The sequence below is a fragment of the Pelodiscus sinensis genome, chromosome 32 (assembly GCF_052426305.1).
Source record: "Pelodiscus sinensis isolate ZL-2025 chromosome 32, ASM5242630v1, whole genome shotgun sequence".
Taxonomy (NCBI): Eukaryota; Metazoa; Chordata; order Testudines; family Trionychidae; genus Pelodiscus; species Pelodiscus sinensis.
In genome coordinates, this window is record NC_143083.1 from 259,426 (window position 1) to 286,737 (window position 27,312).

The 27,312-nt window shown below is 42.3% G+C and overlaps 1 protein-coding gene across 2 annotated transcripts; it reads left to right on the forward strand.

Annotated features, from left to right (window-relative positions):
* Positions 1 to 1,180: 1,180 nt before the first annotated feature.
* On the forward strand, positions 1,181 to 24,666 carry AP1M1 (adaptor related protein complex 1 subunit mu 1). 2 transcript variants are annotated; one of them, XM_075903376.2, is made up of 12 exons: positions 1,181 to 1,364; positions 3,095 to 3,251; positions 3,707 to 3,774; positions 7,218 to 7,348; positions 8,724 to 8,871; positions 10,700 to 10,826; positions 17,358 to 17,500; positions 17,683 to 17,754; positions 18,259 to 18,417; positions 19,729 to 19,854; positions 21,552 to 21,627; positions 22,196 to 24,666. In XM_075903376.2, the coding sequence occupies exons 1-12, from the start codon at positions 1,323 to 1,325 to the stop codon at positions 22,216 to 22,218; spliced, it is 1,272 nt and encodes a 423-aa protein (XP_075759491.1). In that variant the 5' UTR covers positions 1,181 to 1,322; the 3' UTR covers positions 22,219 to 24,666. The 2 variants fall into 2 exon arrangements, with proteins under 2 accessions (XP_075759491.1, XP_075759493.1); XM_075903378.2 differs by lacking the exon at positions 1,181 to 1,364 and adding an exon at positions 1,735 to 1,757.
* The last annotated feature ends 2,646 nt before the right edge of the window (positions 24,667 to 27,312 follow it).

Consider the following 27,312-nt stretch of genomic DNA (forward strand, 5'->3'; position numbering starts at 1 on the left):
CATCTGAAGAAGTGGGCTGTACCTATGCAAGCTCATGATACTATCTACATGTTTTGTTAGCACTTTATAGACTAAGACTATTTGTTGTTTTTAAGTTCAACCAATGAAGGTGATGATGGTTTTTTATGTCTGTAGAATCTGGTGTTAGTCATCTTCCTTTCCAAGTACTGTACAAACTAATGGGTCTTATCAGCCTCTTGTAACTATTTAGTCTTTTAAGGTGCTATTACACTATTTGTTGTTTTTTTAGTTTTTCCTGTTACAGACTTAACTCCGCTATTCCTCTGAAGCTTATCTACTCACTGTCTCTTTTTTTCTTCCCTCTCATTTTTTTCCTTCTCTCCCTTCTTCCTTTATTTATTCTTGTATCTGGACTTCCAATACTCCTGTCATTGGAAGAAGTGGGTTGTGCCCTTGAAAGCTCATGATACCATCTACATGTTTTGTTAGTCTTTAAGATGCTATTAGACCGTTTGTTTATTTTTTTCAAAGGGGGACAGTTAGTGGCATCCAAAAGGCCAAATAAGGAGCAGAAGTGACCAAAAGCAGAGATGTGTGTGTGGGGGTGTGTGTGTGTGGAGGCTTTATTGGGGCCACCCTTAAGATTTATGGGATCCTTCACACTACCATTAAAGTGAGGCTCCTATACCCGATGGCAGCTGGGTGTATGATTTTGTAGAGATGTCATTTTCTAATCTTCAGTAACACTAATGAAAGCTAATAATAGGTCTGGCCGGCTTTTTCCGTGTTAATTAGATGCTCTCTGGAGGAAGCAGAGCCCCAGGACGGGGAGAAGAAGAGGCAGGTGGGTGGACATGAAGGGCCCAGGGGTGACCCCATTTTTGGGGTGTCTTATGCAACTGCATATTCTGCACAGGGGTGAGGTCAGTGCATGCCACAAGAGGATGGGGGGAAGGGGCAGAAAAACCTGCTTCTGCCCCTAGCCTCTAAGACTCCCACAGGCCTAGGAACCAGGCCCAGGTCTGCAGGGCCATGTCCCTCCTGGGAAGAAGCCAGGCGCCAGCCTGTTCCTCCAGCTCTCTATGGGCCGCTCAGGCTAGCGCGCCGCTTTGCGTCCCCCCGGCGACGGGGACCATAGAGAGCGCGGGCCAGAAGGGCGGGGGTGCATCCGCTCCCTCAGTCGCTTCCGCCGCAGGGCGTGTTTCCGCGGGAAGGCCCCGCCCCCTTCGCTGGTGTCCCTCCGCCCTGCCAGAGGCCTCTTCCGCCCCTGCAGCTGGCCTAGCCGGTGGAGAGCGGAAGCCGGAGCGGCCGCGTTTCCGGCCAGGAGCGGGGCCGCAGCGGCGCCGAGCAGCCGGGGCGCGATGTCCGCCAGCGCCGTGTACGTGCTGGACCTGAAGGGCAAGGTGCGGAGCCGGGGGCGGCCTGGCCTGGGGTTCCCGCGCTGGGCTCGGGCCCCTCCGCACCCGAGGGGCCCGGCGGGAGGGCTCAAGCTCTGACACCCCCATGCTCCCTCCCCACCTCGCTCGGTGCGTCCCCCTCCCCCGCCTGGGGTGGGGACCCCGGTTCCTCCAGCCTGCCCTGGGGCCTCAGGCGTGCCGGGAGCCTGCCGAAAATGCTGCCTTGCTTCAGCCGGAAGCTTTGGGCTAGACTTTGTGCTGCTGATCAGCTGCAGTGGTGCAGGAAGTGCTGGTTTTGGTAGCTGGCTCCCCTCCTCCTCCCGCTCTCCCTTCTGGGGCCTTTTATCCTCTTCCTTCGTGAATAAAAACTCATGCAAGTGAAGTGGGTTTGATTTTGGGGTAAGTGAAATGGAGATCACCACTGCTTGTGGAAACTGAAGCTACAGAGACACTTTAGCTAACTTTCTATATTTCATCGTATTCCATTTTGGGGTAATTAGATTTGGGGTAATTTCCTCCAGGGTAGATTGTCAGAGACCCTGGAGGTTTTTCGCCTTCCTGTGTAGCATGGAGCACAGATCACAGCTGGAGGATTCTCTGTATCTTGGGGTCTTCAAAGTATTTGAAGGCTTCAATATCTGAGACATAGGTGAAAGGATTATTCTAAGAGGTGTGGGTGAGATTCTGTGGCCTGCACTGTGCAGGGGGTCAGACTAGATGATCATAATGGTCCCTTCTGACCTTAAAGTCTATGAGATTCTGCATATTTAAGTACATTCTGAGGTTTTGTTCTATCATCTAAATATATTCTGTTCCCAACATTGATATTAGGGATGTGAACGGGTAACTGGTTACCAGGTAAGCATCACACTTAGGCTACGTCTAGACTACACCTCTCTGTCGACAGAGAGATGTAGATTACGCATGTCAAAATTGCTAACGAAGCAGGCATTTAAATCTCCCGTGCTTCATTAGCATAAATATGGCTGCTGCTTTTTTTTTTTAAAACTGAGCTTTTTCCAAAAAAAGGCAGTCTAGACGTGGATCTGTTGAAAATAAACCCGTTTTCGACAGATCCTGTAAACCTCATTTTTTGAGGAATACAGGATCTGTTGAAAAAGGGTTTATTTTCGACATACCCTCATCTAGACGGAGCTTTTTTGAAAAAACGGCAATTTCGAGGGGGGGGGGCGGGAGCGGTGGCCATATTTATACTAATCAAGCGCGTGTGATATTTAAATCCCTGCTTCATTAGCAGTTTCGATGTGCGTAATCTACATCTCTCTGTTGACAGAGAGGTGTAGTCTAGGCGTAGCCTTAATGGGTGATACTCTACTGGGTAATGGTTAACCATTACCTGGAAGAGGTCCGCTGGCTATTCCAACTCTGTGGGGCTGAAAGGGGGACTGTTGGCTCCCAGCCCTTGTGGGATTGTGGAGTGTGAGTTAGACTGTGTGCCCCCATTTAATCATTTACTTGTTAACTTAATGTTTAACTGGTTAACTAATTAAACATGATGTTCCATCCCTAATTGATACATGCTATTTAATAGCTGCTGAATGGATTCTAAAAGCTATGCTTAAGTTGCGAATGAAAGATTTCAATGTACAGTTTGTCATTCAGTTAGTGAAGAATTTTGGGGTTCCACTGCCTAAAAGTACTTCCCATGTGTCAGATGATAACTTCAGCATTTGTTTTTAAAACCTATTCAGATTTCTGTTGCATGTCTATTGCAGGTCCTCATCTGCCGGAATTACCGTGGAGATGTGGATATGTCTGAGGTGGAGCACTTCATGCCAATTCTTATGGAAAAAGAGGAGGAGGGAACACTTTCTCCCATTCTAGCTCATGGAGGAGTACGTTTTATGTGGATTAAACACAACAATTTATATCGTATCCTTTAAAGTGTCAAACTGTTAGTATGGTGAAACTGATGAACATGGTGGATTTTCAGAATTTGTACTTGAATGGAAGTAATAGGATAACAGGCTTACTGCTAAGAATTTTATTGATCAAGATTTACAAAGATGCAAAAAATATATAAATAGGAGTTTTTTCATGACATACCTTATTCCAGTAACGTGTATAAAAGTGTTAAAGTGCCAATTTAATATAAGTATTTCCTGAATTTTTAGTCCTCTGCCCCCAGGAGTTAAACCATCAAAAATAACATAAACCCCACAATTTTCAATATCAAATGACTCTGGAAAGAGGAATGTCATTGCTGCTTCCTTAATATTTGGGCCAGCTGTAATAATATAGTAAATGAGTTTTGAAAATGTATTTAATTATAAGCATTTTTTAAAAAGTGTAACTTTAAACTCCAATTCCTGAACATACTTTTTCAGTTGTTGCTACTTCTAAGAAGAATGCTTGTGTCTCTCTGGTGTTTTCATTTCTTTACAAGGTGGTTCAGGTGAGTATGGAAGTGGTAAAGTAATATTTGTTCATATAACTAAACATATATGTTTTATGTAGATATGGAAATCTTTTAATTATGTAGTGCTGTGCAGAAATGGCATATTTGGATTATAGGTGGTTATATAAAGATCTTTCAATGTTCGTTTCTGATGTTTATTTTGTGCTGTACAGGACAAGGATACTGACAATCTTATAATAAACAGGCACAGAAAATGATACAACATGAAAGCTAGATTCAAATATTGTGAGCTTTGTGAGCATTGTTGAGGAAGCAGATTTTTAGGATGTATTTCATTAATACATGACTTGCTGAGCTGGACTAGGGAGCCTATATTGCAGTTTTGTGGCAGCATAGAGTTGAGAAAAGAAACTAACAACCTTTGTATTTTGGAGTGAAGGGAATCAAAGTTCTTCAAACAAGACTGTGTCTTAAATGTTGCATGTAAGTAGCTGTGTGCAGAGCCTTGAGAGTAGGGATGAGAATTTTAAACTCAGTGCTGTATGAAGATAAAAGTCTGGAGAGATTCTAGGGGGATATTGTGCTCAGGCTATTCTCCAAAGCACTAATTCTCAACCAGAGGTATGTATGCTCCTAGGGCCATGTCTACACTACACTGAAGATGGATGGGGTTCAATTTAGTGGATCTAGTGAAGAACCTGTAAATTGAACTCAGAGGGTGCCCCCATCAGCATCGGTACTCCTGCTCCTCATGAGGAGTAAGGGAAGCCAACAGGAGTATTTGCTCCTGTCAGCCTGCGACTGTGTGGACGGCACAGAAACTCAGTTTAAGATATGTCAACTCCAACTACATGAGTAATGTAATAGGAGTTGCGTATCTTAATTTGACCTTCTGCTGTAGTGTAGATCAGGCCTGGAGGTGCACAGAGCTCTTCTGGGAGGGTGGGATACACCAACTCCTCTAGATACTTGCCTAATTTTACAACAAGCTAAGTCAGTACAAACTAAAATTTCATACAATTAGTAGCTTCAGAGGGGCAGCCAAGTTAGTCTGTAACAGGAAAAACTTTAAAATGCTACTAGACTTTTTTTTTAAGACTAATAAAACATTGCAGTACTACACACTGACGTGTAAAAACAATATTTATATTTCAGTTGATTTTATAATTAATGGCTATTAGCCAGCATGGGTAAGGAATGGTGTCAGAAGGTGGAGATGGATGGTAGGAGAGAAATCGCTTTGATCATTATCTGTTCGGTTTACTTCCTCTGGGACACCTGGCATTGGCCACTGTTGGCAGACAGGGTACTGGGCTGGTTGGACCTTTGGTCTGACCCAGTATAGCCATTATGTTCTTATAATTCTATGAGACAGTAAGCAATTTTTTAGTAAGTGTGTGCTGTTACACTTGTATTTTTATGTCTGATTTTGTAAACAAGTAGTTTTAAAGTGAGGTGAAACTTGGGGATGTGTGAGAAAAATCAGACTCCTGGAAGGGGTACATTAATCTGTACAAGTTGAAAGCCAGTGCCCTGAAGCATCTATTTCGGAAGAAAACTATTTCCTTTTCTTTGGTGACTTCTTTGCTGTGTGGCTTCTGGAAGGGGCTACTCTTCTAGGATAAGGCAAAGCTTGGCTGTACTTCATGGATGTTGTGTGGTACATTACAAACTCTGGGGTTAGCATGGTTTTTTTTTTTTGTTTGTTTTCCTGGAAGGAATTTTTGTAGGCAGGCATATTCCACATACATCGTGGTTTCTTTTAATTTTTAGAGGTCACAACCCTAATTTGTCAAATAAAATAGTGGCTATGTTCATGTGTTTTTGTTAGTAGCCCCTGCAAGTTTAAAAAAAAAAAAAAGACGGGGGCGGGGGGGGGGAGGAGAAGGTGAGAAGTGTGGTGTCTGTTAAATGGACGTTGGAGGAATGCACTACTGCTTGAGGGGGCAGGCTTTAAAAATGGGCATTTGACATCCAGTCTGGTCTGAGATGGGGCAGTGTGTTTTAGCCAGCGATTACGGATGTGTGTAAATATAAAGAACTACTTGAAAGAAGAGAAACCGAGACAAGGATTGTTAGATTTCCAATGCACAGGTTTTGAGGCTCAGCCCAGTGTTTATTTCAATAACTTGTGTTCTCTATAGAAATATCCCCAAACAAAAAATTGTTAAAGTAGTACTGGGGAGCAGGGAGTACATGTATGTGTGTGTTACACTCTTCGTGGCTTTTGTAGGCTGAGAATATTGCACGCACGGGGGCTCCTTGTAATCTTCCATTTTTCTCCCACAAATCTCTGGGTGCCACCCTCCCATTCCCCTCTTTTTTTCAGAGGCTCCCTGCAATTCCAGCCAGTCTCCTCCCCAAAAGGGTCTCCATGTGTCCCCTTCCATGTCCCCTTCCATACCAGGGTTCCCTCTTTCTCCCCCATACAATCAGCTTTGTGCATACCCCCATTTGCGTTTTCCCCATTTCCCTCTATAGGATGGACTCTGGCAGATCCTGGTATGGAGCACACAGTCTCCCCTCACACACGCATACATATAAACTCCAGGCATACTATGTTCCCCCACTCCTCCCTCCATGCATTTTAACATCCCCCATTTTCCCCTGTTGCAGGGGTTCCATGCTCCCTCCCTGTAGTAAGAACCCCCATTCTCTCCCCATGTTCTGTGTGAATACTCATTGCTACCTCCCTCCCCTATGCAAGGGGCTTTGTCTGCCTGCCTTTATCCTCCCCACTTCATACCAGGCAGGGTCCCCGCAATCTCCTCCCATCCACACTGGGGGTTCCGCGTGCCACATTCCCCCTTCACATAGTAGAGCTCCCCTCTTCTCTTCACATTCCAGTGGCAGTGTGCAATCTCTTCATACCTCGCATATCACTGTGTGTGGGGGGGGCGGAGGGGGGGAGTGTGGCCCATCAGCATGTTAAACTAGTGTAGTATAGAGTTTTGTAGCTGTGTTAGTCCTAGGGATGTTAGAGAAACCAGACTTTTATTGGAAAAATTTTGGTGACACACCAGCTTTTGAGCTTACATAGAGTTTTTCTTCTTACCAGCAGAAGCAGGTCCAATTTAAAAAAAATACTTCATCCACCTTGACTCTCCTAGGAGTATACACAGGAGTAGTATTGTGTGTGAAAGTATGAACGGTGCCATCAGTGAGTTCTTTGAGTTACAGACAAATGCGGAAGTGCTAAAGATCATTTTGAAATTGATTCGATGGAGTGATAAAACATTATTGTTACATTCAGTTCAATGGCATTTCTGTTTCCAATTATGGCTCTAAAATAAAGAAACTTGTTCTATTTGTGTAGTGGGAAGAAAATGAAATACTTGAAAGTCAGGAAACTTGGATTTTAAAGTTCAACAAGTTACCTTAATTCACTACTATAGGTCATCACATTTTTAATTTTCAGAAATGGAGGATTACAAGTTATGTGAATTAAACTTCACTGTTTTCTAATATTAACATTTCAGGTATTTTCTGAATATTTCAAAGAGTTGGAAGAAGAGAGCATTCGAGATAACTTTGTTATAATTTATGAATTGCTTGATGAGCTCATGGATTTTGGCTATCCTCAAACCACTGACAGTAAAATTTTACAAGAGTAAGTATCCGTGTACTTGCACTTAGATACCAGGTGACAGATGTTTTGAACACTTATGAGCATAAAGAAGTTAGTTTACATGACTTTAGAAACCGTCCTCTCTCCAGGTTATTACAACATGGGATCAATTTGTAGGTTTCCTTTTGTTTACCAGCCTGGATTAAAATCAATAGGATACTAATAACAGGTGTCCCAAAGGAGTCAGCTGAGGTCTGTCCATTAGGGAGAACTGCAAAGAATGGGACAGCCAGTCCCCCAGAGCTGGTGGTTTTCCTAGTACTTCAGTTTACTAAACTAGCACAAAACAGCCTCTCTGGTTATCCAGTGGAAACAACACATTCCCTTTATCCAGACTCAGGCTCCAACCTGGACACCCAAGTCAAATAAAGTTCTACCAATCCCAAAGGATCAGATGCATTATCTCTCAGCTCATTGAATGTTTCAGACCTTATCCCAAATACACGCTTATAGCCAAGTCTTAACTAAACTAAAATGTAATAAAAATAAGAGAATATTGGTTAAATATCATACAGACATGAGTACAATTCTAAGAGTGGATTCCTAGCAAAGGTAAGCTTTGTGATTGCAAAGAGTTCTTGCAGAATTTAGTTCATAGGTTATAGTCCATTGCTCATCATCATATTCTGTGTGTGTACGAGTTTAGGACTGGGCTCTAAATCCTTATGGTTTAGGCTTTCCCTGCATGAAGTCTTAAACAGATATGAGAGAAAAAGGATCAGGACCCAAAGGGTTTTATATAGATTTCAAGAAGCCTCTTGACATTTCAGTTCTGAGTTAACAATAGGCTTTTGAGATAAACTTCTGTTTCCCAAAACATTAAGGTAAGTAAGATAAGGCAGTTTATCCTTTAAAGAGACATATAGACAATAAAATGAATCTTGGGTGAAATAATTTCCCCTTTGATCTCCTAATCAACAGGACCTGTCTGTTTACATGGTTACTTTTACCATCTTACAAGATACAAGCAAATATATACAATTAGTATCACTTCTAATTTCTAACAATACATGTCAGAATTCTAGCCTTAACTCTTTCTGGCCATATGTGATACTTGGCATAACATTTGTTGCAATTTTTATAACAGTTATATCAACAATGGTTTTTATGGTCGTATTATAGTTAGATGTCATCAAAAAGCTGTCAACCTTTTCCTGTCCTTGTTGATGGAATGGTACAATTTCCTATAAATACATGATCTGTCTTGACCTGGCAAAGAAATAGTATTTTCTAGGATTTAATTTGAATTAATATCAGACTTCTTCTGTTTGCTGATGACCTGTGACCTTAAGTGAATTACTAAAGGGTACAAAATGTAACTTTTGTATTTAAATAAGAAACTTATGTGATTCTGAAGGTACATCACTCAAGAAGGCCACAAACTGGAAACTGGAGCTCCACGCCCACCTGCCACTGTTACCAATGCTGTTTCCTGGCGGTCAGAAGGGATAAAGTATAGGAAAAATGAAGTGTTTCTGGATGTTATAGAATCTGTTAATCTCTTGGTGGGTTTGTATTTTACTTGTAGTTTATTTTGTTTTTTAATGAGAGTTGTAGTAATCTGTAAATATGCAAACACAAAATGGAAGCAGAAATCAGTGTGAATAGCTTGATCTATAACGTTTTAGTATTTCATTTGAAACAATTTACATGTCTCCAAATGGAGTGATCAACAGTGATAGTACCTTATGTTGCTGTACACGCAGGTACATGAGTATGACTTATATAATAGACTTCAATAGATTTTTCAGCCATCAGGGAGCTTCTTTTCCATTCTAAACTTGAAAAACATAGGGACTCTTTATATTCCTGCCTACCCCTCACTCTCTGAATAAAACAAACTCTCTTCTACTCTCATGGAATGACTCCAGTGTTATTTGTAGTCCTGTTGGTCCCAGGATATTAGAGACATGGTGTATTATCTTTTATTGGGCCAACCTTGGTTGGTGAATGAAACAAGCTTTTGAGCTACATAAAGTGTCTTTTCAGACTTGAAAAAGCTCTGTGTGTCACAGCTTGTCTTTTGAAAGTGCTATGCAGGTTTCCTTTTGAGTATCATGACTGACAGAGTGACTGCTTTATGAACAGTGTACACCCACAAGTGATAGGGTGTATTTGTCCTTTATCGTTTTACTGTGGGAGTTCATTTGAGAGGTGGTATGGTTTTTACCCAGATTGTTTGTTACTGGAGTACTTAGTGCATTGGATGAAGTATACCACATGTGCTAGGCATGTGTAGGATCCACGAACCTTGAAAGGTTCATTGTAGAAGGTGTTTGTTGTATCTCCACTGCTACAATGATCTGTAGGTTTTGCACCTGTTGTCCTGGCAGGATCTGGTGCCCCTTTAAGTAAGTGTGTTCTGGTCTTTGGCGACTTTACCTCTGACAGTGATCTTGGAGAGGTTAAAGGGTAGTTTGTTTCGGAATCCCTCCTTTCTGGCTTTCAGTCTGTTTCAAGATAAGGTCCCCATTGGGTATTGGTTGTATTGTTTCATGATCTCTCTTCCTCCTGCCCCACCCCCATATGGCTTCTGGTGAAGGATGGTAGATAACAACTAGGGGTGAGGTCCAAGGGGATTTTATTTCTGTATTGAGGCAGGTTTTCTCATGGTATTTGAGTGGCCCGTTCCATGATGTGATTTATTTCTCTGAAGGGGATTGTTATTATTTGGTGAATGCAGTTTTGTGTGTGTTAAGGTGGCGATTCAAGCGTCTATCTTTTTAGACCTGTGGTGGTATCAGTGTCTGGCTGAAGATAACCATTTTCTTGGGGTGGGTGGGGGTGGGTGGGTGGGTGTGTGTGTGTGAGAGAAACTATTGGATCTACCACACCTACTTTAGATCCAGCAAGCACTTAAAGAAACAATTTCTCAATTAGTGTCTGTCTTGAAGGGTTGATGATAGGGTGATGATAGGGACACCCACAAGTGATAGGGTGTATTTGTCCTTTATTGTTTTACTGTGGGAGTTCATTTGAGAGGTTGTGTGGCTTTTACCCAGATAGTTGTTACTGGCACACTTAGTGCTATCATTTTAATACATACATGTTATCATTTTCAAATGTATTGTAACAATCTTATTACCTATTTGTTAGCAAACAAAACTTTATATATCCTCGATTAATAAACATTGTTCACTAACACGAGACCTTTCAGTGTAAATGTGCACATTTATTGAAAATATTGTTTCCCAGGATTGACTGAGTTTTCAATATTGTTTATTTTGAGCCCCTAATCTTGTGAAAACAAGGAAGTGTAAAATCATTGTACCTAGTTGTTAAAGATTGTTCCAATAGCTGAGGAGAATGACTTCACCTTTCTTTGCTCTTTAGGTTAGTGCCAACGGAAATGTATTGCGCAGTGAGATAGTTGGATCCATTAAAATGAGGGTCTTTCTCTCAGGAATGCCAGAGCTTCGCCTCGGTTTAAATGATAAAGTACTCTTCGATAATACAGGACGTGAGTATGTATATAGCATTTCTAAAAACATACAGGCATATTTCCTCGTTTCTTTGTCTTTAGGTCACCTTAAGGCAATGCAACGCATCAGACAACAAGATTTATTTAGGATGGTGTGTCTTCTCATTTACTAGTTGAGGAGGTTGTATTGCTATATAAGAGTAAAGAGTAATTTTAGTGTTACAAATTAAATGATTTGCTATCAGACGGGAAGCACTCTTCGGGTGGATGTGAAGTGTAAAATATTAATGTATTATTGACCATGAAGACCTGATCTTCATTCAGTTAAGGAACTTTCCATTTCTAGCCTGAGTGGTATGCCAGTGATTTCCACTACATAGGCCTGGGGTGGGTAATAATTTTTGTTGGGGAGGCCACTCCAAGAATTTGGTAAGTGGTCAAGGGCTGCACTCTTCCATTATATTAATGGAGGAGGTGCAGGGTCTAGGATAGAGGTTGGATGCAGAAGGGAACTTGAGGTAAGGGATTGGGATCTGGGAGAAAGTTTGGGTGAAGGAAGAAAGTTGTGACATGGGACAGGAGACTGGGATGCAAGAGGGTGTGCAGAATACAGGAGAGGGATATGGGTGCAAGAGAGGATTCTGACCTGGAGGAGAGTGTAGGGTCTGAGAGGGTTGTGACCTGGGGCAGGAGTTCACGGTATGTGTGTGCAGGAATGTGAGTAGTGACTGGGGATAAGGAATTGGGATGCAGCATCTGGGAGTGGGTTGTGACCTGGAGAAGGGATGTAGGAAGGGGAGCAGGACTGGGAAGTGGTTGTGACCAACAGTAGGAGATTGAGGTGTAAGGTCTGTGAGGGAATTGTTACCTGTTGTAAGAGGGAGTGCAGGATCTGGGAGGGGGTATGGGTGCAGGAGCAAGGATGCAAAGGGTTGGGGTTACATGGGGTAGAGGGGCAAAGGATTAGGGAAGGGAAGGACTGCGGTGCTAGAGGCAGGCTGTGGCAGGGAGGTGCTTATCTGGATTTCTCCTGGCCAGTAGCCCTGCCCAGTAGGTTCCTCAGCCAGGTAGGAGCCATATCCGTTGCTCTGAATGCTGCAAGATGAGGGGAGCAGTACATTGCGTGCTGCTGGCCCTCCAAATAGGCAGCTCTCATTGGCCAGAAACTGGCCAGTGGGAACTGCAAGATTGTGTGCAGTCTCTCCTTCACACCCAGCAGGCTCGCAGTGTTCAGAAAACTGCTCTCAGTAGCATGTGGGGTCAGAGCAGGCAGGGAGTTGGGCTCCTGCTATGTCCTTGGGTCATGTTTTGCCTGCCCCAATATAGGCTTATATCGCTGTGAATTTAAAGAATTGTCATTTATTTTAGCTCCAGTTACCCATGTTATATGCAAATTTGATGCCCCCTGTTATTGTTGAAAATTATTTACAATTAAGTTGTAATTTAAAGAAGAATGTTATAGAAGGAGCTATTCCCAGTGCAAAAATTAATCCCGGCCCTTAAGTTTGCAGTATTAATATTTTAGTGTTTTCTTATTTTTAATACAGGACATTAAATGTGGGAATTGGCAGGTTGAGATATATGGAGGTGTATATCCACAGTCTGTGAACTAAAGAGGAGGTCATGGGAGGGGAGTTGAGGAGGAAGTAAAATATTGGACAGCCTCTCTAACCGATTGCACACACATAGCAACTGTGACAGGTGCAGTCACAGAAGACCCTGGGGGATTGTTCCCCAGTGTGCTGATCATGCCACACTGCTTCCTGCCTCCTTGCTTTCTGGGGCTCCCCGCCACCTTGTCCTGCTGGGCCAGATCCTCTGGTCTCCTCCAGACAAGGCAGAGAGTTGAGGTAACTGCCCCCTGCAGAGCAGTGCAGACCCTGAACCACTTCAGCTCTGGGAGGACACAGTTGTAGGGGTCAGCACCCAGGAAACCAATCCCCAAAAGGAATCAACCCCCTGAATTAATATGTCTTTCTCCGTGCAAGTTTTACACAGTGAAAGCTCATCAGGAAAGCACCCTTTATCAATGAAAGAGAGCTGCACAGTGGTTGCTTCTCCCAGCTAACAATTACTTACATTAGGCCTGATAGTAAACAAAAGTGTTTTATTAAATACAAACAGTAGGATTTAAAGGGTTGCAATTAAAAACAGATACAATTAAGTTGCTAAATTAAAATGAATGGAAAAGACATAGCTCGTTCTAATTCACTAAGAAACTTGTCACATGCAAATTTTTACCCTAAACAGCTGTTCTTAGTTCAGGTGGTATCTTCCAAGACCCAGATGATCTTTTATTCTGAAGTGGGTCTCCAGTTCTCTTTAAGGTTCTTTTTCCAGTTAAGAAGTGCCAGGCATTTTCCAAGGCCAGCAGAAGATAAAGGGCTGATAGATTCCCATTGTTTAAATAGACTTTCTCCCAGGGCAGGAAGTTTTTGTTTGGCATCTCCCCTCCCATGGAAAAACACCAAGTTCAAAATGGGTTCCAGTACCAGGTGCTATGGTCACATGTCTTTGTAGACCAGCGGTCTCCAATATTTTTAACCACAAGATCACTTTTTCCATTTAAGTGCAATGTGAGATCTACCTCAACCCAAATACCCTTGCCCCACTTCCTTCCTGCCCCTTCTTTGAGGCCCTGCCCCTGCTCCACCTCTTCTCTGAGGCTTCACCCTGCTCACTTCCTCCTCTTTCCTCCCCCATCCTCACTCATTTTCACCAGGCTGAGGTAGGGGGTTGGGATACAGGGTCTGGTCTTGGGCCAAGGAGTTTGGGAGGCACTCTAGGCTTAGCCCAGGTTAGAGGATTGGTGTCCAGGAGGGGTTTGGGTGCAGGGGGACTCACATCTGGGACAGTAGGTTGGTGTAGGTGTAGGTTCAGGGCAGAGATAGGGGTTCAGGAAGCAAGCTCTGGCTGGGCACTGAGATGGCTTCTGGGTGGTGGAGCAGTGAGGTTAAGGCAGGCTTACTCCTGCCCTGGCCCTGCACCACTCCTGAAATCAGTTGGCATGCACAGCAATGGCTCCATGGCGCCATTTGCTGCCCCTCATACGCAGGCACTGCTTCTACTGGCCACAGTTCCCCATTATTGATCAATGGGAGCTGCAAGAGCAGTGTCTGCAGGCAAGGACAGCATGTGGAGACTCCCTGCTCTGCCTTTCTCAGGGGCTGCAGGAACATGCCAGCCACTTCCAGGATTAACAATTACCGTAGGGATATTTACTCCAGTTAGGCATTTTAGAACTCGCTACTCAAATAATTACATTTAAGTGTAAGAGAGAAATGAAAATTATGAAATGCACAGACCAGTCAAAAACCAAAACTAACCCACTTTGCAAGCAGTAAAAGTAGTGGTATCCTCCTCCTTACCCCCTGCCCCAATGTATGTGTTGGTTCAGGAGATGGGGTGTGTGTGTGTGTGTGTGTGAGTGAGTGTGAGAGAGAATCACACGCACACACACGCACACAGAGTATGTGGCAGTGACAGATTTGCATTGCCAGGCTCCCTCCATCCCCTGTGTGGAGATAGGGTTCAAAAGTGGGGGGAGGAGGGACACCCTGACATCAGTGCCTCACCTTCTCCCTCTCACACCTTGCACAGCAATCAGGAGGTGCCCGGGGGGCAGCTCCAAGGCAGAGGCAGGAGCAGCATGAGTGGGTGAAGGGGCAACTGAATTGCCAGCTCTTGATAGCTTCCTGGCCAAAGCAGTCAGGATGACTAGTCAGGGGCTCCAAGATCGACCAGTAGATCCCAATCTACTGGTTGGTGACCACTGTTCTAGCCTAACCACCTTCTGGATTTACAGGATAAACAAGGCTGTTCATAAGTTGTTGGGTTGATCACCAAGCCTTCTGGCACATCAGTAATAGCTCTTATTAGCACATTCAAAAGTATAAACTGGTTCATGCTTCATGTTTCTGACTTCACATAAAAGATTGATGCAAGCACAAAATAAGATATACAAGTCCACCAGATTATAGAAATAAAAAGGTTACTTGAGGTATGTTGTATAAAGCATCTTCGAGTTATGCATATTTATACTCTCAAGCCAATTTTCATAAAGCTGGGCGGGGGGAACCATCACAGCAACATCATCCTGTTTTGTGCACTTGTGAAATGTCAGGGGGAAATACCTCTTAAATTCTTGGGACATGTAAATGCTTTTCTTTCCCTTAAGACCAGAAGTCCAATACTGTATTTCCAGTGACAGTACTGAGCAAAGAGAACAGAATACCTTATTTAAGTTGGTCTGCTTCAATGGGCTACCTCCACTCTCTTTTCACTAAGGGCATGTCTACACAGCAGTGTTATTTCACACTAACCGGCATTATTCCACATTATGAGAAGTTATTTGGTCATATTGTCAAAATAATGGCAAGCTGGAGGACTTCTTACTCCGACTCCTGTAACCCTCATTTTATGAGGAGTAAGGGAAGTCAAAGGAAGAGTGCTTTTTCTCAGCTGTCCTGCTGTGTGGACAGCACCAAAAGCCGAAATAAGTTATTTTGACTTAAGCTGCACAATTGATGTAGCTGAAGTTGCATAACTTAATTCGGCTTTAGCCCTGCTGTGTAGATGTGCCCTAAGATTCCTAAATGTACTATAATGAATTAGATGTAGAATAGAACTATTATGGCGACCATGAGCAGCTGACCGCTCAATTGCTTTATAAAATGCAATGATTGCCTAAGACAGGGTGGGCAGATACCAGCCCACAGGCCAAATCCAGTGTATTGGGGCTAGCTCCCAGCAGGCCCTCATACTGCTCTGTTTACCTGTGCCTCCGCAGGTATGGGGAATCACAGCTCCCATTGGCCATGGATCGCCGTTCCTTTGGAGGTACAGGTTAATATAGCAGCAACAACCCATCAGGGGCTAACCTGGTGAACTGCCACTGTTTTATTGCCCACCCTTGGCCTGAGAGAGAGGTTTTTTGTTTTTTGGCTGTTCAAAAACTCCTCCTAAACAATAATAGCTAGGACCACCAAATTCACTATACAGCTTCCTCTTATCATAACTTAAAGCAACTTAAAGGTTTGGTTGTGCCAGAAAAATTTTATATGCTTAGAATGGGATTGCTTCTCAGAAAACCATACAGAAGAGAGAATCACTAGGCAAGTGAAAGGGGTTGGCTGGGGGAGCTGTCGCACCACCTCTCCCCGGTCCAGGGCTACACAAGCCTCCCACTCTCCAGATACCCTTTAGGAAAGGCGAGGGGTTTGAAGTATCCACCCCCAATTCACATGGGAGCATTGCTGGCTGTACTCCAGGGAGCAAGGGGAAAGTGCACCGTTTGTTGTATTCATCACTCTGGGGAGAGCAGGGGGCAGATGAACGTGGACTTGCCTCTGCCAGGGGACATATACCCCTTACCTGGCTGTACCCACTGGAGCTGCAGCAGCCATGGAGAGGAGTTTTTCACTAGGGATATAAGCGACTAGTCGCTTCCCTCTTCTTGCTGCCACTGTTAGAGGCAGCGAGGGGAGAAGCAGAAGCCAGTGCTGAGGGGAGCCAGCTTAAAAGCTGATTCCTCCCAGCACCTTCTCCAGGGTGCCACCATACCGCTTCTCCTCCACTGCCTCTATCACTAGCCTGTTACAGGGGCTGCTGGACTCAGCATGAGCTGGGACCAAGCAGTCTGGTTCCAGATGCTGCACTTCTGCATTTTGAATATAATAAGAGCCCAGCTTCTGGAGCTACCCCTGCTGCGGTTCTGCAGAGTGGTCCTATCGACTAATCATATTGTATCAACTATACGATTACCTAGGTAACTGCAATTTAACATCCTTACTTCTCACCTGGCTCCGACATGCTGCAGTGAGAGGGGACTGGATAGCCCTCTCTCCCCGGGACAGCCTGCATTCTGAACCTTTGGCATTGGAAAAGTTTCAGAAAAGGGCAACAAAAATGATTAGAAGTTTGCAACAGGTATGAAGAGAGATTAAAAAGACTGGGACTTTTCATCTTAGAAAAGAGGAGACTAAGAGGGGATATGTATGTTAGAGAGAGGTCTGTACAATCATGACTGGTGTGGAAAAAGTGAATAAGGAAAAGTTATATAAGAACTAGAGGTCACCAAATGAAATTAATAGGTAGCAGGTTGAAAACAAACAAAAGGAAGCTTTTCTTCACACAGTGCACAGACAACCTGTGGAACTCTTTGCCAGAGGATGTGGTGAAGACTAGAAGTTCAACAGGGTTCAAAAAAGAGCTAGATAGATTCATGGAGGTTAGGTCCATCAATGGCTATTAGGATGGGTAGGAATGGTATCCCTAGCCTCTGTCTGGAAATGGGTGACAGGAGAGGGATCATGTGAGGATTACCTGTTGTGATCCCTCCCTCTGGGGCATCTGGTATTGGCCACTGTCAGCAGACAGGATACTGGGCTAGATGGACCTATGGCCGTTCTTATGTTCTTAACCCCTCATCCTCATCCCAGAGCAATGATTTAAATGAAGCATGCACATTTTCATTTTAGTTCCAAAAAACAATAATTGAATTAAGGACCTGACCAATGCCGCGTAAATCTTCAAGCGTGCTATACAAATTGTGGTTTGTTTTCCTGATAGGTGGCAAAAGCAAATCAGTGGAACTAGAAGACGTAAAGTTTCACCAGTGTGTTCGTCTCTCTCGTTTTGAAAATGATAGGACAATTTCTTTCATCCCACCTGATGGAGAGTTTGAACTCATGTCATATCGTCTTAATACCCACGTAAGTTTGGCACATATTTTGACCTAAAGTTAAACAAATTCATGGATGAAAATATCTTAAATTCTGGATAAAACTGTAAAAGCCTCCTGGACTTTTCTTATTTTTTTTGTGCTCTATATGAAAGTGTATAACATTTTTCTGACAAGTCAAAATAAAACTTACACATGTTTGTTCTCCAACAGGTGAAACCACTAATCTGGATTGAGTCTGTGATTGAGAAACATTCCCACAGTCGCATAGAATATATGATCAAGGTCAGAGATCCAAAAATGGCCACTCTTAATTTCAGTCTCCTTCTACAAGGCAAACTACTGTATGTAAATAACAAAATGTGTGAAGTAGGATAGTTTTAAAGTATACATTTGCTTTCTGGAAAGCCACTCCTTTCATAAATATTTATCTAATTTTAAGTAATTCAAAACTTATTCAGCTAGTGCAGAGGATATGTTCTTTCCTGTAAGGCAGTTTGATTTTATATAAGACAAGTTTCTTAATAAAATAAGTCTAAATATGTTAATAGGATTGTAATGGATTATTTTAAATCTTTTGCATACTTGTTTGACAATTTATCCAGTTCTGGTTTCTGCATTATACTTTTGTGCATAGATGTTCCATAAGACTTCTGACCGAAAGGATGTTTTTACAGTTTGCAGCTCTTTGAACCTGATCAAATAAGATTTTGTTAAAAGCTGCAGATTGCGTTGGTTGTGGAGAAGTGGGAAATTTTTTTTAAATCCTGCATTGCTTGCTTTCTCTAGGCAAAAAGTCAGTTCAAGCGGAGATCAACTGCCAATAATGTGGAGATTCACATCCCAGTGCCAAATGATGCAGATTCACCAAAATTTAAAACCACAGTGGGAAGTGTCAAATGGGTTCCAGAGAACAGTGAAATTGTCTGGTCCATTAAATCATTTCCGGTAAGCTATACTGGTGTGGTGGCATTCCCTATCAATGCTGCTGTTAAACTACTGTGGGTTTCATTATAAGTAAATCTTCTGTTTTAAGAATTGAGTCTAGAGTGAATTTTAGTATAAAATCTAGAATTTGACTGAAATTCACTCTCCACTTGATTTAGTTCTTACTGTTGGATTACTAGTACCATTTGCTTACCCTCTCCCCTCATTGTAGGGTGGGCACTTGAGTCACCAAGTACTTAAGGTGGGGGTGGGCAATAACTTTTAATGATGGGTCACTCCAAGATTTTGGCAAGTGCTCAAGGGCCACATTTCTACTGAGGGGGTCTGGGACAGGTTGGGTGTAGAAGGGAGCTTGGGGTAGGAGACTGGCATGTTGGAGTGTGTGTGGAGTTTGAGAGGGAGTTTGGGTGAAGGAGGGAGTTGTGATATGGGGCAAAGGCTTGGGGTGCAGAGTCTAGGAGAGAGTATGGGTGTAGGAGAGGATTTTGGCCTGAGGGAGGGGCTCTAGGAGGGGGTGCAGGGTCTGGGAGGGAGTTGTGACCTGGGTGAAGAGGGTGCAGAGGGTTTGGGTGATGGCTTGGGGATGGGGGTATGGATGCCAGAGGGGATTCTGGCCTTGGGGAAGGGTGTAGGTGAGGGTGCAGGGCCTGAAAGGGAGCTCTGAGCTGGGGGAAAAGGGTATAGAGAGTTTGGGTGGTGGGCTGAGGCAGGTAGTTGAGGAGAAGAAAGAAAGCAGGGGTGCCAGAGGCAGGCTCTGGCTGGGAGGTGCTTACCTAGGCAGCTTCCAGTCAGCAGCCCTGCAGGAACCTGAAGACTGCAGTCAAAAGCTGCTCCATGGGTAGGGTGAAGGGAGGGAGGAGGCTTCATTGGCTGCCTCTGCCACCAGCAAAATCTCTCAGCTGCTATTGGCCAGAAACTGGACAGTGGGAGCTGAGAGATTTTGCTGAGGGGTGGGGCAGAGCACAAAGCCTCCCTCCTCGCTCCCAGAATAGAACAGCTGTATTTCAAGTGGCTGCCATTGCGCTGTACTTAGAGTCCCAGCGAGGGAGCTGCAGGCTGGATCTGGTGGCTTGGCAGGCCAGATGTGGCCCACTGGCAGCCTCTTGCCCACCCCGATGTAAGATAATCATATGAAACTGGAAAAGCAAACAGGAAATCTTACTGTTTTTTCTCATTAAGATATTAGTAACTTAGTGCTCAGTTTTAGCCTTTCAGAAAAGAGCTATGTGACTGTATCTTCATGTCTGAAGCACTTTGGTTTTTAAAGGATATTTTCTTGTACAATGATTTATTTTGCCTCTCTTTGGATAGGGTGGAAAAGAGTATCTGATGCGCGCTCACTTTGGTCTTCCAAGTGTTGAAGCTGAAGATAAAGAAGGCAAACCTCCTATCAGTGTCAAGTTTGAAATTCCATATTTCACCACTTCAGGAATACAGGTTAATAAGAGTAAAAATGTTAATTTTTGTGAAATGGAATCTTTGTTCATTTAGCTCTTTGAGTGTAACTGTGGTTTTATAAGTAGAGTCCTACGCAGATTTTGTATCTGTATCCACAAAAATGAGCCACAGATATGTGAATCCATATCTACAGATGCGGATATGAAGTGGATATCCATGAATTTGCAGGGCTTTATTTATAAGGTACAAAATGCAGCTTCGTCAGATGCATGTAGTGGAAATTTCCAGAGGCAGGTATAAATATGCAGGCTAGAGATGATGAGGTGGAGCCAATCAGGGAGGATGAGGCCCACTTCAAGAAGTGGGTCTCATCCTCCCTGATTGGCTCCACCTCGTCATCTCTAGCCTGATTCTGGCCTGCTTATTTATACCTGCCTCTGGAAATTTCCACTACATGCATCTGACGAAGTGGGTCTTTGCCCACGAAAGCTTATGCTCCAACACTTCGGTTAGTCTACAGGACTTCTCGCCGCTTTTGCAGATTCAGACTAACATGGCTATCCCTCTGCTAGAATGCAGCTTATCACTTTAAATTCAGCTATAGAGAAATATAGATCTGTTTGAACAATGTGTATGATCTTTTCAGTCGAAGTTTTTAAAAAAAAAAAAAACCCTTACAATAACTGTTTGAAGCCAGTCACAATTAACTTTCTCCTGTCTAAGGGTGTGTACTCCATTTTTCTACTTCTAAGCCAAAATAGGTCTAAAATAGATACAGAAGGCAGCAACTAAAAGAGATCGAGTAATTTCTGAATCTAGCTCAGTTTTGGTTTTTTAATTATTTTCAGAAGTTTTACTGTTTATATTTAAACTGTAGGATTAGTATTTGTCCTGTTGGTGCTTTAAATATATTGAACTTCCAGAAACTGTACTTAAGTTGAGGATTCAGTGAACCTGTTCATCTTAAGATTTTATGCAAAACTTTTGTTATCTTTTGTAAAAACAGTAGAAATTATATTAGGAATATGGGAATGTTATTGCAAGATCAATCTAGAGACCCATCCAGTCCCAATACCTTGTTTCAGACAATGGCTAGTTCTACATGCTTTAGGCAATGTGAAAGAAAATCCTCTATAATGGATAATTATGGAATAACCTATACTCAAGGGAAGTTTCTTCCCAACCATTTCTGAAACTGAATCATCTGGATTTGTTAACTTTAAAAATCTAACGTAACTGGTTGCTTTTATTATCTTTAATCTTCTTACCTATCTTTTGTATATATTGAATAAAAATTGCTTTTCCAGTTAACTAATTTAAAGTCATTTTTTAAATTTAGTTTTATGTCCCCCTTGCTTTTGAGAGGGTAAAAAAGTTCTCTTACCCTCTCTGTTACTCCTTATTTTGTGTATCTCATCATTTTGTCTACACTCTGAATACTCTAAGTTTTTCATGCAAGCATTCCATTCTTTTAATTTTGTCCTCTGACTCCGAATACCTCCTATTTCTGCTGTATCGTTTTGAGATGTGACCAGAACTGTGCACATTAGTCCAGCTGAGCTACCAGTTATTTACAGGATGGCATGATACTTCTTCTTTTGTAACCCGTCACAACATTCTACTCACTCTTTTGGTTCCTGCTGCTCATGGGACTGTTCATAATGGTTTTCAAGACTTTTTGTCTAAAACGCATGTGTATGCTGAAGTAGAAAAGTAATTTAATCTTTTCTTTTCAGGTCCGCTACTTAAAGATCATTGAGAAGAGTGGCTATCAGGCGCTGCCATGGGTTCGCTATATTACCCAGAATGGAGGTAAATTTCAGAGCTATGGACTGTGTACACTAAAGTTCCCCATGTAGTTTTTCCACTAATGCACTTTTTAAAAAATGTGCAGTTTTACTAGAAATTATATTAATAAAGGTATTTCTTCTTCACCTACCCTGCTGTTGCTGTTATGGAAATTCCACAATCATATTTTTACAGTTAAGTTTGGGTTTAGTATTTTGCACCAGAAGCAGAGATTTAACCCCTTTGGTATATACAATTTAAGAAAATACACAGTGTGGAGAAAAGACTGGCAATGTGACCTTTAGTCATGGAAGCTGTTAAGCATGTGGAAAGGTCCATTTGGGTGAACAGAAATTCCTATTAGCTGGAATGTTTAATTCTAATGTGGCAAAGTTTCCTTTAAATGGTTTTTGAGCATGTAAACAGATAGTATTCTTCTAGCATGGTCTTTTTACAAATCTCATTTTTACTTGAGTAATCTTTGCTTTAATTTGGTATTATTCTAAATATTTCTGATCTGATATCGCTACTCTTATTTAATAAAAGGTGAATGAAGTTGACTGACTTTTCTGGATTTCTTTTTCTCTTGCAGATTATCAGCTCCGAACACAATAATACTTTTCCAATCAGAACAGATGACAAATCTTCAGGTCTAGAATATGTAGAAAACGTCATGGTAGTCAAGGCTGTGAACATTGTCTGCGGGGGTATTGTATCAGCAAAGTTGAAATGAGGAGGAGAAAGAATCTGGGTTTTTTTTGTATTATGTTCAACACTAAGTGTTTGGACCATTAGTGCAGGTTGTATGAATGTATGTCTTAGAGCACGTTATTTCCGGCTAAATACTGATCATATTAGGAGTAGCAGTTATTTTGAGAAGCCAGGATTGCCTTGCCAGTCTTACTTCAAAGTTTCAAGAGTCCATATTTTAAGAGTGTATATATCCTCTTTAAAATCATTGGAAGCTTATTTAAAAGCTAGGGAGGTTGTGTTGCAACTGAAGTGGCTATTAAGCATTCTTAGTTGTAAATAACACTGAGCCATTATTTTACATTGAAAACACCTGACACTTTTGAGGATTATTTCTTAGTTAAAACTGTTAGCTTGCAAAAGAATTCTTAAAGGCAGTGAGGAGTCAAGAATGGTTAGGTCCTATGTTCAAAAATAATTGTTTTTGTTGGCATAGTTAAGCTCATTTGATATCTGTCAAAACTTGAGATATTGGGGGGGGAGGGGTTGTGTTTAAACATAAATTTGATTAAAAATACAGGTGCATTAACTACTGTATTAGCTTGAGGAGGAAGAGATGTCAAGAATAAATATGGTCTCTATGCAGTATCGTGGTCAATGCTTGTTTGAATTATGGAGCCAAGAAGTAAAGCTGAGGAATCCAAACAAATTAAGAAAACTCAGTATCAACTATCCTATAACATTTGATTGACTTAGATATTTCTGCAAAATACATTTAAAAAGTAAACCTGAAACTTCCGATTAAACATTTAAAAGCCAAAATGGCTAAAACAAAGTTCAGCAAATGGAACATGTTTGTAAGTAGTACTTCAGGCACTTCCTGATGATCAATGGCTGTCATTAGAGGGGCTGGGCAACAGAAGATAATAAGAAATTACATATCTGCCATCCAGTTTAAATTTAGATATGGAAAAATTTAAATTTCAAGAATTTACATTTTCTTCAGATTCTACTTTTTTGCCAACTTTCTGGCAGAATCTTACAGTTTCATACTTTAGAACTATGAAGATGCTGCAAAACTGAATAGCTATTATATAGTTTTTTCAATTTCAGAAAATGTTAAAGTGGTTATTTCAGTGTTTTCTTTAAAAAGGACTAAACACTTTTGTTCTAGTGTAAATTTATTTGCTTCTGCCAGATTTTAGCTTAACAGCCTTGAAGAGGGACTATCACTGTTCACAGCTGATGCAGTGAACGGAGTGGGTGTGCAAGTTTTCCCACCCCTATTCTGCCATTCTAAAGTGCTTCAACCCTGCCCCAGAGGGGAGAGAGGGTAGGTCACTGTGCCCATTTGTGACGTGTAGATATGTGGACTGTGTGTCTACACACATTATATACAAAATCCCCCTGAGCAGTTTAGCATTGATATTAGGAAGATTTGTTTCAGAAAAGACCAATTTGCCTAAAGATCATCACAGCATTGATATTAAAGCATCTAGAAGCACATCATGGTAGCTTGAGAATTGGAATGTTAAATGTAGGTGCAGGTATTTTTATAGAGTAGGGTTATTAGATTTTATTACTCACCAAAACGTTACAACAAGTTAAAGCCTCTTATTCAAGATTTTTATGTTACTACTTCCATTTTCGGTTGAAATTTTAATCTTGGAGACCAAACTGACCATTTTGCAAGTTTAATGTGAAGTGTTTAGCTAACCTGTTACAGAACCTGTCAGATATTGTCTTCAGTCTACATTGTTTATGCAGTCCTTTTATTTACGTGCTTGTTAAATGTGGCAGTTATAATTGCAGTTTTCCATGTTGAAGCTTGTACCTTACAAACCACAACAGTATTTTACGGACTCTTTGCAGCTGCTGAAGTTTGATTATGTTGCAGAGTGGCCAAAGGCAGCAAAGAATCTTTCTTGCAGCATTAACCTCCACTGTCATTCTTCCGTAGCTAAAGGGTCTGAAACTGCCTGTGGATCAAAAGTACCTCCAGGGAAGAGGATTGACTCTGAACTTGTGGAGCATGTTTTATAAATGCTGAAAGTATTAATTTTTAATATGCCTGATTTAATTATCATCCTGTGTGAGAGAATTGTCGACATTTTAAATGTTTGCAGTAGGCAAGTCAGTTAATTAAATGTGCATATTTATCAAACTGGACAATTACAATAGAAAGACCTTCACAGTTTTGTCATTACCAGATACTTCAAAAAAGACCAATTTAGTCCAACGGTTGCCCAAATGTTCTGTATTTACATACAGACAGAAATAAGAGCTAATAATACATTAGTTTCGTGTTGGTCTTTGTTTAGAGAGTATTTATCTATTCCTCTTCCTTTGGCTATTAAATTTGTTCTTTTATAATTTGCAGTGCTGTCTTCATTTTACATTGGTAACATATCGCCCCCCGGGCTGGCTTCTGTAACTTTACTTAATACACAGTGGCAGACTGCCAAACTAGTTTTGTTCTGGACAGTTATTTTTTAAAAATATTTTGATATATATATATATATAAGCAATCTAGATTTATATATTAATATTAATCTAGATTTTTAAGTCAGTGTGGTTTCATAAACACTCAAGTTAACCAGAATGTGCCAATTGCCATCACAAATATCTGGAAATTGTGCAGCATAAACTAGGAATTTGAGACAAACTTTCAGTGTTCTGCACTACAAGATTAAGTCAAATTCATTAAAAAGGTCAATTTTTTTAGCACCTGATTTTGTAAAGTCCCAGGTGCATGTGTTCAGCGTGTGCATGAGATCAATGCAGTCCCTAGTCATGTGGCTGCCTTTGATTTTGACAGCAATGCACTGTAGGTAGCTACCCCACAGATCCTACTGCCCCTTTGCATTCTGAGTTAGGTTCCCAGTGCCTAATGGAACAAAAACATTGCTGTGGATGGTTCTGGGTACATGTTGTCAGCCTCCTATAACGTACTCTTCTCCCTTTCCCCTGCTTGAAAGCAATGGCTAACAATTTTTGTGCCCTTTTTCCCCTGGTTGTCTGTGCAGATGCCATAGCACAACAAGCATGGAGCCTGCTCAGTTTCAAACTGCTGTGGCAAGCATTGCAAACACCTTGTGCATTTATGCTGCGGTTAGCCTGGAGCTTAGCCAGGAGCTCCTGGCGTGAGGAAGAACGTGAGGAAGTCACGAACACATACATGCATGAAACACTTGAGTAGAGCAATTGGCGAATGCTGGCAGCAGTTGACCATGCTGACACAGTGGAATGCTGGTTCTGGTCCTGAGAGACAAGCACAGAGGGGTGGGACTGCAACGTTATGCAGCTATCAGATAATGAACAATGGCTGCAAATCTTGCATGCATAAGGCTAAATTTTGTAAATTGCTTGCCCCTCCCTGTAGTGCAGCAATACCAGAATGAGATCTGCTCTGATAGTTGAAAAGCAAGTGCCAATAGCCTTGTGGAAACTTGAAACGCCAGACTGCTATGGATCAGCTGAGAATCAGTTCGGAGTGGGTAACTCAATCCTAGGAAGCATAGTGATGCTGGGAAAAGTGCAGGACATAGTGGGTATCGTTGCCACAATGGAATTTCCTAATTGTGCTGGGGCGATAGAGGGACTGCAATGTGGCACCAGGCCACCTTGCCAAAAAGTACATGAACTATAAGGGGTACGTCTCAATGGTGTTGCAGGTGCTGGTGGATCACAAGAGCTGCCTCACCTACATAAACATGGAATGGTCGAGAAAGGTGCATGAGGCACACATCTTTAGGAACGCTAGTCCCTTCAGAAAGCTGCAAGATGGAACTTTCTTCCCAGACTGGATGTAGCCAGAGACACACCCCTTCTCTCCCCCCCCCCCCCATCACATTCATCTTGCTTGCCCCTCTGAGGTGCTTGGAGCACACAGGACATAGAGAGCAATAAAATCAGCATAGTCTTTGATGCCTTGACAGAGGCCTCGATATGCTGGCTCATCTGACCCTGATAAGAGAGGGTGGCCAAGACAATAGATGGCCTAGAGGCTGTGAAAACTGCCCAGGCTGGCACCTATGTTGATACGATCAGACAACCGTCCCTGGGAGAGGAATCTCCTGCAGAGCAAAGAATGTCCAGTACTCCCAATTTAGTTATCTCTCTTACATGTGTAAATTAAGTTCACATCTCCCTTGTAAGAACTGGCATCACAAAGACGAACCAGCACCATTTGGCACCATAGATAAGAAAGAGAATACGTGACCCCACGGGTATAAAGATGGGTCCAGCAGCACATTTACTCTGAGCATCTATCTGCCATCTACCTGCTGGTCAGGTTAGGTAATTGCCTCCCGAGGTCCACATGGGGGTGCCCAGCCTCATATTCGTCTTTCCTGGGGAATTGAGTGACCGATCCTGGCCTGACACACTGAAATTGAGACACACAAAAGGGGGGTAAAAATTGTACCTGTATGTGTCCTTTTGTTTTAGTGCATGCATAGAATAGAGCTCTTTAACGATTAAGCTGTCACATGGTACCCTTACTTTCTATCTTTCTTTTTCCTTTGTAACCATTTTAAGACCTGTACTTGCTAGCAGTTAAGAAGTAGAACAATAGCCACTCTAACCATATGCTTTATAAGTTTTCCTTTAATAAACATATAACTGTTTAAGCTTTAACCTGGCGCCTCCTGTTGCTGTAACAGAACCAGACACAATTAAAAGAACTCTAGCCTGTCAAAGGGGTAGACGCAGTGAGAGCTGGGTGTTTGGGCTCTGCCGCCTCCACAGGGAAGACCTTTGGGGCACCCCTCAGCCTCCCTAGGCTGCCCGCTGCGAAGGGACCTTGCATCCTAGCTCTCCCTGCAGACTCTTGGGACACCCGTCAGCCTTTCATAGGCTGCCTGCTGCAAAGGGACCCTGTCCTAGCAGTTGAAGACTAGGGTGTTTAATAGGGCTCATAGACCACACACTACCCCACTGGAAAATTACCATTGGAAATCTTAAAACACCAATAGTGCTCCTTGGAGACCCCTTACTCATGAAGTCGCATAGTCAGCC

Bases quoted from the DNA above. Each gene is read 5' to 3' on its own strand.
- AP1M1 (XM_075903376.2), top strand. From the start codon at position 1,323: ATGTCCGCCAGCGCCGTGTACGTGCTGGACCTGAAGGGCAAG. The intron at 8,872-10,699 runs GTGGGTTTGTAT...TTTGCTCTTTAG, and splicing joins TAGAATCTGTTAATCTCTTG to GTTAGTGCCAACGGAAATGT. The intron at 19,855-21,551 runs GTTAATAAGAGT...TTTTCTTTTCAG, and splicing joins TCACCACTTCAGGAATACAG to GTCCGCTACTTAAAGATCAT.